This window comes from Fulmarus glacialis, unplaced genomic scaffold, assembly GCF_000690835.1.
Source record: "Fulmarus glacialis isolate BGI_N327 unplaced genomic scaffold, ASM69083v1 scaffold2241, whole genome shotgun sequence".
In the NCBI taxonomy this organism is placed as follows: domain Eukaryota; kingdom Metazoa; phylum Chordata; class Aves; order Procellariiformes; family Procellariidae; genus Fulmarus; species Fulmarus glacialis.
Window position 1 is genome coordinate 1 of NW_009191954.1, and position 10,430 is coordinate 10,430.

At 47.0% G+C, this 10,430-nt stretch overlaps 1 protein-coding gene across 1 annotated transcript; it reads left to right on the forward strand.

The window, feature by feature from the left end:
* The first annotated feature begins 1,531 nt into the window (after positions 1-1,531).
* Positions 1,532-7,752, forward strand: LOC104069969 (magnesium transporter NIPA2-like). Its single transcript, XM_009586857.1, has 5 exons — positions 1,532-1,859; positions 4,557-4,613; positions 5,693-5,783; positions 6,884-7,044; positions 7,148-7,752. Exons 1-5 carry the CDS (start codon positions 1,532-1,534, stop codon positions 7,750-7,752), a joined length of 1,242 nt encoding a protein of 413 aa, XP_009585152.1.
* The last annotated feature ends 2,678 nt before the right edge of the window (positions 7,753-10,430 follow it).

The following is a 10,430-nucleotide window of genomic DNA, read 5'->3' on the forward strand; positions in this document are numbered from 1 at the left end:
GCGGGCAGCAGCCCTGGCTTCCCGCCGCACCCCCCGGCCGTATCCCCCCACCCGGCTTTGGGGCTGTTCTCTGTCGCTGCTGTTTTTCTGGGTTTGGGTTCCTTTTCCTTTTTTTGAGGTCTGTATAGGAATGGGAAAACTCTCTTTACCCGCAAGCCACCCACAGCCCGCTCCGCCAGCAGCAAGCGCTGCGCTGTGTCAGCCTTACAGCGCTTACAGAGAAGCTAGGAATTTTTTTTGCCTTTAAAGATTACCTAATCCAGTCGGTAATCACCCCATCCCACTGCCTTATGCTTGTGCCCAGTAGCACATGGTGGAGACTTTTACCCAGCCGAGGAGGCTAGATGCCCCCCTATTCCCCAGGAAATATTTCCACAGTCAAGGATGTTTTTCCATTAGAAAAGAAACCTATTACGGCATCTTTGGAAACTCATCTAGAAAGTCACTGGAATTTTTTCCATTAGAAAAAGTTTGGATCCAGTTCGGATCCAAGTCCTCAGCTACAAATGCCAGGGACGGGGAGGGGGTGAAGCTGCAGAAGATCTAAGCCAGTCTTTTGGTTCAGGAAAAAGGTGGGACCCGTGCCCAGGCTGCCGGCAGTGCTGTGAGCAGTTTAGCCATTGCATACCCCTGCCTGCAGAGACACAAATACTTGCTCTGTAATTCCTACGTCAGTTCTGGCAGAAAATTAAAGTCTCTTACTACAAAGGGACTTTTGTGACACTCCACCTGGCTGTTCTGTTCCCCACAGTCAGTCACACTGCCTTTACTACGCTCAGAGTGAAGATTGCAATAGAAAGATGTTCTGGGTGTGGTAAGAGCGTGAGGGTAGGAAGAAACTCAGCAATTTTCCCACCCACACACAGCAACACACCTTGGCTAGAGACACGGGGGTTTAGTGTTTTTGGTGTTAACAGCAGAAAACCATGCCTGCTTTCAGTCCTTCTACACTGGCAGGACTTGGTGTGCTTTACGAGCACTCAGGCACTCTGCAAATACGTAGAATAAAACCATTAGACAGAAGAGGCAACATAGAAATGAAACTTTGGTCTGGGATGAGCCTGTTGTCTTACGGGCGATCCCATGGCACCACTCAGTACACAGAGCTGGAAAAGATGCAGAGTTACAAAGTACTGGCATCACTCCATGTTAAACCCAAAGCTGTAAGCTGCAGACAAGCTGGCAGATGTGAGGATTCATTGGCTGAAAGCACCAAAGCCTCTGAATCAACAAGTTTGAGTGTTAATAAGGCATAGTTCAAACTCGTAACATTGGTGGAGAGACTTTGGCATAGCTATTTGGAAATTCAAATTACATTATTATAGTAAGGTCCTTGCGGCCTTCCAGTTCAGTGTGTAGACTGGCAGACACATTCAGTGTCAACGAGCTGCTTGAACTGCACGCCATAAATCTGTCACTCAATACCTTGCCATTTCCACATGTGAGTAAAGAGGTGTCCTGAGTTATTGAGAGCTGGTGGATATGTGCTGCTAGGGTGACAGCATGGGTGGCTGTTCAGAGGGACATCTGAATGAGTCCAAAGGCCAATAGAGGCACTGTTGATAGTCATATCAGTAATTTGCTGTTTTATCTCCACGGTGGTCTCACAGGGTCTCTGGTCACCCTTTTGTGCCTTTCCCACCGGGTTGTGTGCCGAGTTATCAGCGATGCTGACCCAGCTGACTCTGTCCAGGACAATGGGACTTTGGATAGCTTCTGGGTAACTCAGCTGGAAAGCAATTATGGATTCTACATTGGCCTGGGCTTGGCTGTCTTCTCCAGCTTCCTCATCGGAAGCAGCGTCATCCTCAAGAAGAAGGGGCTGCTACGGCTGGTGGAAAAGGGAGGCACCAGGGCAGGTAAGGCTTTTGTGGGGGGCCGGAGGGAGGAGGTCTACCTGTTCCCAGAATGACACGCATCATCCAGGTACAGGTCAGCCTTCCATCAGCAATGTAAATAAGACCTTTTGTGGATGCATTTTTGCGTGTGAGACCCAGAGAGCAGTGCTGTGCTGGAGCTGAGGAGCTAATTTGCACAGCCCTGCCTTGGAAGGGCTCAGCTAAAAGCAGCATCCCCTGCCTTGCACCACAAATAGCAAGACACATACACTGTGTGATCAGATGTGCACCCACCAGAAGAACAATACATGCCCATCACAGCTCTTATACGGGAAAGTGTGAGGCCAGGAGGAAGCAGAGCATTGAAAGCTCTTTGAAATGGGCCCCTTTGCACAAAGGTCATCGCTGTGCCAGAGAGCGGAGCAGAACAGCACAGCTCCACGACCCACCTCTTGCTCTTATTGATGCACTAGGCAGCTTTGCCACCAAGTCACTGAGACAAGGATGCAGCCCCACGTGCTTTAATTGCATTAGCAAGAGCCATTTATTAATGCAGGACTGCACGCCTGCGCTCTGTGTGAACACTGCTTGTGGTTTTCAGAAAGGATAATTCTGAGGTATGTTGCTCAACAGCATGTAGATAACTCTCCTCTAGCACCAAGCTCTTAGGGCGAGGTGTGTGTTTATGTGCATGTATATATGGATGGGAAATGGTGGAGGAGCACTGCCTACAGCAGAATTGCAAACATGCGCTCTAGCAGCAGCGTAAGTCCTACCTGGCAGCTGACCTACTTGCATAACTACAAAACAAAATAATGATAATTAAAATACTACTGCTTCCCAGTTCTGGCCTAGGAACAATTCTTAAATCATTTTAGAAAGGAAGTAAATATCACCATCCCCATTTTACTGTGTCCCCATATGGGGACACAGAGGCATAGAACAATGAAGTGACTGTCCAGAGTCAACCAGCAAAGCTACCAACAGCACCCGAGCCACAGGCCAGTCTCAAATCCATCTCCATCCTCTGCCATTATGCTGGCCACATGCAACTGCTGAATGGGTTTGCTTTTTGGCATTATATTTGCACAATGAAATATCAGCATTGTTTCAACTGTCTCTCTCCTCCTTCCCTCCATGAACTGCCCCCACAACAAAGCCAAGCAAGTAAAATGAGAGCAAATCCCTCCCTGTTTCTCAGGATGTTTAACCAGGAATTAGAGATTAATGACAGAAAACTGCAGCTGACAGAAAGAGTTCTTGAGAAAAAACCCAACCAAGCAAAAAAAACCCAACCCAAATAAACAAAAAAAACCCACCACAAAAGAAATAAACCAGTAATTTCTAAGGAATACCGAAGCATAACATTTGAACTTCAGCATTTGTGAACTTGTTGAGGAACCAGAAGAGGCTGAATTCTAGCAAAAGATTTTTCCACATGTCCTGAACTCTTCCTGTCTGCCTCTTCGTTCCCCCTTTCCCTGTCTCGCCCTTTGATCTCTCAGTCCCAGGGTTTCACCCCTGCTATCTGAGCACATCACTTTTCTCCAAGGCAGGTCAAACATTGCTGTTACTGACAGCTCCGGCCAGGTCAGACTTATCAAAAACATGGGCTCTCTCTGATCCAGCAAAATCAGCATTCACAATGTCAGCAGGCTCAAGCTCCTTATGCCTAACAGCTTGTGAGTTAAGACCAGAGCTGGATTAGTTCCCAACACAGTAGTCCGTTCTTCCTCATTTATATGCACATTTTCTTTCATTTAATTGTTCCAATGCCAGGAATAATTTTTCATCAGAAATGCTTAATCACATAGTGACTGTTCCACAGAAACTTAACATCAGGATTTCTGGCAGTTCAGGCTGAGGCCCTATAATACAAAGCAGCGTACAAAAGGAGCAGATAGCTTCTGGGACAGGACGCAGGGAGCCTTCACCACGACCCTACAGCAACACGAGCTATGGCACCACATGCCCGCACAGAGCAACCGACCAGTTTTTCCCCTCTTCATCCTTCATAGCTAGAACCCCCACTTCAGCTGGGTTTAGAAAAACTCATTGCCTTACCTTAGTGCCCATGCGCGAGACTCCACGGCAAGCCGGTGCGATGCGAAGTGAAGCGCAGGCTCCCCGCGGGCAGGATGCAGGCTCCAGTGTCCCAGGGAACAGCCCTTGGGTGGGGGGCACCCAGCACAGAGCAGCCCCTGCCATCCTTCATCCCTCTGGTCTGGGAGCACCCCACAGGGAACAGGCAAGTGGAACATGCAAGATGAGACATGACCAGTCCGTGGGAGCTCAGCTGGGGCGTTTATGGCTGGGTTTAGGGGCCAATGCACCTGACGAACCAGCGAGGATGACCACAGCTCCCAGGGCTGAAGGGCAGCCCCAAGCTCCATGCTGCAGCAGGGCAGGCTGCACCCCAGGCCGATAACCTCTGTGGCTTTGGGGCGATGGGTGCCATTCCCATTGCCACCCAGGATTAAACCACTGCTTTTATCGTATTTGCATTGTCCAGCCCTAAGTGCCACCTTCCGCTAATCCCTTGACTCAACATAAATTCCACATAGGATGGCATGTCTGTATATTCTGTCTTTCCAGGCTGTTTTCTTTGTCACACTCTTCCCCTGGCAATTTATCCCTCTCCAAAGGGACGTTTCTCATCTCTTGCCCCGAAGAACACGGTTGTTAACTCCTGCATTCCTGTGTGCTTTGCTTCCCCAGGAGACGGAGGCCACGGCTACCTAAAGGACTGGCTATGGTGGGCTGGCTTGTTAACCAGTAAGTAGAAGCTGTTTCCCTGGGTTTGCAGCTTTTTCAGGGTCTGTCCCTGTGAATCAGGTGTGGAACGAGCCCAGCATCTGGTGGCTTAAAGCCCTTTTTCTGGCGAGTTCTCCCATCCTCAGCAGAGGTACCTCAAGGAGAGCAGAGGCAGTGAGCCACGCAGGATCTCCCTCACCATCCTCCAGCAGGGCTGGTAGGACTTGCTAGCTCAGTTTTACCCGATCAAAAGCATGAAAAGCCAGGTTTTAATAAGGCAGCTGGCTGGTCTGCCTGCGTACCAGGCACAGGGCAAACAACCTCCCGTGCATGCCTGGGGGCTCCAGGAAAGGTTACTGCTGCAGCACAAGGGAGATAACAAGGAGGCGTTGGTAGCAGCTCCATTCTTGAGCAAAACTTGTTTTCCCTTAGAGCAAGCCTTAAAACCATTTTTTCATGCTGTAACATTACAGTATCTACCCAAATTAGGCTTATAGCTGCGCAGAGAGCAGCAGATTTCACAGGAGTATTTTTCAGAGCAGTCTTTTCTGGCTCTCGCTGCTGCAGCAGCAACTCAAGGTGCCCCCACCTTGCTCTGCCCTGGCCGCTCCTGCTGCACAGCCACTGTAGCACAGCCCATAATCAAGCACACAATACTCACTGCTCAGGGGACAAGGACAGCTCAGCCGGAGGGTGACACCACAGCCCCGAGGAGACGCTCTGTGGGTGAGGAGCAGCCTCCCAGCACTGGGGCTCCCACAACTGCCCACCCCCTCCTTAATTCCCCAGGCACACTGCAGCTGCCTGGCTGGGCTGTAGGGGTTTAATGAGTTAATACGGGTCAGCTGTGACACGGCCAAGCCCTGGCACTGCCAGCCCTTCTCCGTGTGGGTACAGGGCTCCAGGGATGCCTCTGTCCTTGCATTAATTTCTAACAGAGAGATTTTCACCCACTATCTGGCCCTGTTTAGAAGCAGCATGAAACCCCCATAATAAAACCCACTCTCTAACTGACATCTTACTAGTCTGCAAGCCCACAAGAGAAAACACAACAAGTATACTGTAACTCACTGGTATTTATTTTTCTTGTGTTTGTTTAGTGGGTGGAGGGGAAGCTGCCAACTTTGCTGCCTATGCCTTTGCTCCTGCAACTATTGTCACGCCCCTGGGGGCTCTGAGCGTGCTCATAAGGTGATTTATGTGTCTATCGTTCGCAATTTGCCTTTTTTTATTTGCCTGTTTGTCTTGTAAGATAGAAAGACTTGAAGTGATGCTAATATGATTTATTCTGCTGAAAGGAAAAAATGTCTCAGTGTTTTCTAAAAAACGATCTAACAGTTGTTGTCCTTTTGGAGGATCATTTGGAAACCACTGAATTAAGTAGCATGCCCTGCTGGAAATGCTGCGTGTGGATAGCAGCTGCATACACTTCAGGTTAAATTATTGCAAATATCAGTGTTCCTTCCTTCCTTATTCCAGCTCTTTAGCCAATGCAAGGTTGGGTTTTTTGTTTTGGTTTGGTTTTGTAGTGAACAGTACTAAAAATCTAAAAGGATCAAAAATATCAGGCTTGTTTTTAAACTGTCTTTCATTTGCCTTTTATTTTCTAGGCTTTTAGGGTGCTCTGATGTTGTGGTTTTATACTTTTGTCTGTTGCCAAAAGGGCTGAAACCCCATTTTATTTTTTTTTTTTTTAAAAGGAGATTCATATCAAAATACATGTCTCCAGGTACTGAAGGTTTTATAGAAGGGCTGTTATTGTGAAATGCATAAGCAAACTGGGAGTTGGGACTGCTCTGGTGTCTTGCCCCAAATTTTTATGGACAACAGCTAGGTATTTTTGCAGATATGTCTATAGCCCCTGTACCGTCAGAGTTTCTCTGGGGCTTAATAGTTCTGATGATTTAGTTAAAATTAATGTAACACTTTTGTTGTTACGCTGGAGTTTTTTTCTGGTCCTTGAAGTCATTTCCTTGGGCACTAAAGGCTTCATAAGGCCCAACAGTTCATGAGTGAATCTGGAGACCTTGAAAATATTTCTGAAGATGTGCTAACACATTCAGCATTTTTTCACCTTGCTGATACCTGAGCTGTGATCTGCAGACCACACCTACATCTCTGCAGGTTCAGCTGTCAGTAGATGCAATGTGACTGTGTATTAACACACTGGAATCCAACAAATTTACTCCAAGTTTGTGTCCTTGTATCACATGAAAGCGTTCTTTACCTTATTTTAGCTGCTATTCCTTCTTTAAAGCACCTTAAAGCCGACATTTTTCTGTCCTGTGCAGTGCCATCCTGTCTTCGTATTTCCTTGGAGAACGGCTCAACCTGCTGGGAAAGCTGGGCTGCATGCTGAGCCTCGTGGGCAGCACCGTGATGGTGATACATGCCCCAGAGGACGAGGAGGTCACCACTCTGGACGAAATGTCTTCTAAGCTGAAAGAGCCAGGTACACAGGAGGTCGTGTTTTCTCTCTTAGGGCTGGGCAGCGTGTACTGCTCTGTCCCCCCTCCCTGCCACTCAGTTTTGAGTTATTTTTCTCCTTCTTCCAGGTTTTCTCGCCTATGCTGCGATCCTCTTGGCTGTCTGCTTCCTCCTGATCTTCTACCTCGCACCCCGCTATGGCCAGAGCAACATCCTCATTTACCTCACTATCTGCTCCGTTATCGGTGCCTTCTCCGTGTCCTCAGTCAAGGGCTTGGGTATTGCTATCAAGGGCTTCTTTGCTGGCCAGCCTGTGCTGCAGCATCCGTTGACGTGGATCCTACTCATCACGCTAGTGGCATCCATCACTACACAAATTAACTACCTCAATAAGTCTCTAGACATTTTCAGCACCTCCTTGGTGTTTCCCATCTACTATGTGCTGTTCACCACCATCGTCATCACAACTTCCATCATCCTTTTTAAGGAGTGGGTCACCATGACTGTAGTGGACATCATTGGGACAGTTTGTGGCTTCCTCACCATCATTTTGGGGGTGTTTTTACTCCACGCCTTCAAAGACATGGATGTCAGTTTAGGGAATCTACCACAAGTCCTCCAGAGCGGACAGCAAGCGCCAGTCACTCGAGATGACAAGAACGTCCTGATAGAGGTGGACAACTCCAGCATCGCCCCAGAGGATAAACCCAAAGTATTCATGATCTACACCTAGTGCTTTTTATGCGAGGGTCTGGAGGTTGGGTGAATGGGTTGATGTCAATATTCCAGATGCTACTGAGCAATTTAAAAAAGGAAAAGCAGAAAATAAAACCAACGGTGTCTTATCCAAAGCTTGGTAGAGTTAAGCCAAGTCTTTCTCTGGGCTTTTGGATTGGATCTTTCTCATGGTGTGGCAGCAAGGGGTAGGTTTAATCCTCACTGGGCTTTAATACAGCCACTGAAAATGAAAATGAAAATCCTCTTGAAATATGATACTCCTGGGACCAAGCTCCTCTCTGAGGCCCCGTCCCATCTCTTATTCTTGGCAGGGCTAATGTTTACTCTTGCACTCTTAATTGATGTGTTTATTTCCAAGGCCCTGATTGAGTCATTGATTAGTGTTCTTGTCTTTTTTTTTTCCTTTCTAGACGCTTGCATGAACGCTAAAATACACACCAGTATCTCAAACGGAGGTGAGAGACAAGGACTGAATGGTGTACGCCTGCTATTCAGACTCTGCTCATCCATGTTAAATTACTTGCTCGACAAATATGGGACAAGAATATTGGTGAATATGGGCAAAACATGGCGAATTTTGGAATAGACGCTCACTTAGGCTCAGTGGCAGGACCCAAGCCATGAAGTGGTTTTACAGGACCGCAGCAGAGAAATCTTTTTCAGCTTTTGTTTTTTGTGAGGTGCAGGAGTTTCCCTGCAGCACAGTGTTAATTAGTTTTATGTGGGTTTTTTTTTGGTTGGGTTTTTTTCCCTTAGCAGGTATGGTGCCCAGGCCATGTTGATGTGGTTGGTGAAGCTGCTGGGCCTGATCCAGACCTCACCCGAGCAAGGGGCAGCCCCCGCTCAGGCTGGGAAGCTCTGGCAGGGGAAACCCTGTCAGGAGAAACACCGCCACTGTCTTCAAGACTTTTTGTGGTCTGTGAAAATCTTTTCAGCCTGAAAGAGCGAGTGGCTGTAAATTTTAAGGTTTTTTTTCTTAGCAAATGTCTTGGAGAGCCCCCCAACCCTTTGAGCCCCATGACCTGGCCTGCTAGCATTTAAGCCCAAAAGCTTTATTGTTGTTGTTGTTTAGAGGGAGGTATGAGCTGCATGTTAAAAGCCGAACAGGCATAAGTGGGTGATGCTCTGCAGAGCTGTAGGGATGCAGTTTATCCCAGAGCAGTCCCGTTCACCCCTCTCCATCTCTCTCAATATAATATGGATGTTACCCGGACCCTTGCTCACGGCTCACCTTCAATACCCCCTTGGATTTGTATCAGTGGTGAGGACAAAGGGATGAGAGAAATAATATTTTGAGCTGGAAGGTGAAAAAGGAAGGCATTACTGCAGTTAAAAGTTTCTCCCATCTTGCTGCTGGGTCTTACAGGACAGGGAGACTGGAGCAAATCCCAAACAGGGAGCGGCGAAGCCTGAGCAGGCTTTGCCAAGCTGGCTCGGTCCGGAGGCAGCCCTGGCTGGGTTAGCCCTGGACCACGGCCCACACTGATGCTGTCTGAGATGCTGACCTGGTTATACCTGGGTCTGAGCGTCGCTGAGCAAATGCAACTTGGGGTTGGGGGGGAGAGGAATACGCAATCTCTTATTTTAATAACATTTCAGTACTTTTTTTTTGGAATGTGGAAAGGGAAATAAAGGCTTTTTCTAAAAAAAACCCTTGCAGGTCAATCTCAAAGTTTTTAATGATTTCTCTGATCTTATTGGTATAGCCCTAAAGGATAAACAGGCTGAAGGATAGCCGAGTACAGCAGAAAGAGCATCTGGGGCAGAGAGTAAAACAGCAGCGACCTCCTTTGGTAGCAGAAAATAATCCAAGTCATTCACTCTAGCTTTGTTTTTGGCGTTCTAATTGGTGTAATGCTTTATGCATTTTATTTTAGAGATAGATTGTAAACGGAACTCATCCTTCTCACTGCCTAGAACTGCATTTCATAAAAGCCATTCCTCCAGCTATCCTGCCATCTCTGGACAAATGCCACATATAAAATGAAGATTTGAACCAAGGTAATGAAATAGCACACAGTGACAGAGTATTTGTTAATGACAACTGACAAATTTATTAAAACTAGGCAAAAGGCACAATGAATTGCATTCTTCAAGTATTTGCATAGATGCACAGAGAGCATTATTGTAAACCATTAATATGTCGACACAGGAGAAAGTGAGATGTTTTTTGGTATATGTTGTCCCAAGTAACATTATCTTTCAAAAAAATCAGGTTTTACCATCTTTTACTCCTCCTGCAGTTCCCCTGTTCTCATTTACTCAACTTGCACACATATGAAAATTTAAAAAGACTTACTTAAAACTACCTTTTGGAGACTTTATGATATCCCAACAATAAAGTTTTCCATTAGGGTTTGGGCACGTCCAGTTGTTCTCTGAGCTTTGTGTGTCTGGGGGGCATTTTTTAAAAGCTTGATCCCATGCTCACATGAAATGCAGTGAAAATATTCTCAGTGCTTTTTGATGGCCATTCGATAAAGATCAGGGGTTGTAGCAGAAGTATGCTGCTGTCTTCAGCGAGGGCTCAGATATAAGATCAAGTTCTTGCGGTTGGATCTGTACTACTACAGTGGATGTACAGTATGTGCCCAGCTCACTGCTCCACCTGTGAGCAGTAAAACATGCCATTACATAGGCACATTAGCTGCACCCCAGGAAAGAACAGATTTG

Excerpts from the sequence above, each read along its gene's own strand:
- LOC104069969 (XM_009586857.1), top strand. The coding sequence starts at position 1,532 with ATGAGTCCAAAGGCCAATAGAGGCACTGTTGATAGTCATATCAGTAAT. Across the intron at positions 1,860-4,556 it reads AAAGGGAGGCACCAGGGCAG|GAGACGGAGGCCACGGCTAC; the intron begins GTAAGGCTTTTG and ends TTGCTTCCCCAG. Across the intron at positions 4,614-5,692 it reads GTGGGCTGGCTTGTTAACCA|TGGGTGGAGGGGAAGCTGCC; the intron begins GTAAGTAGAAGC and ends GTGTTTGTTTAG.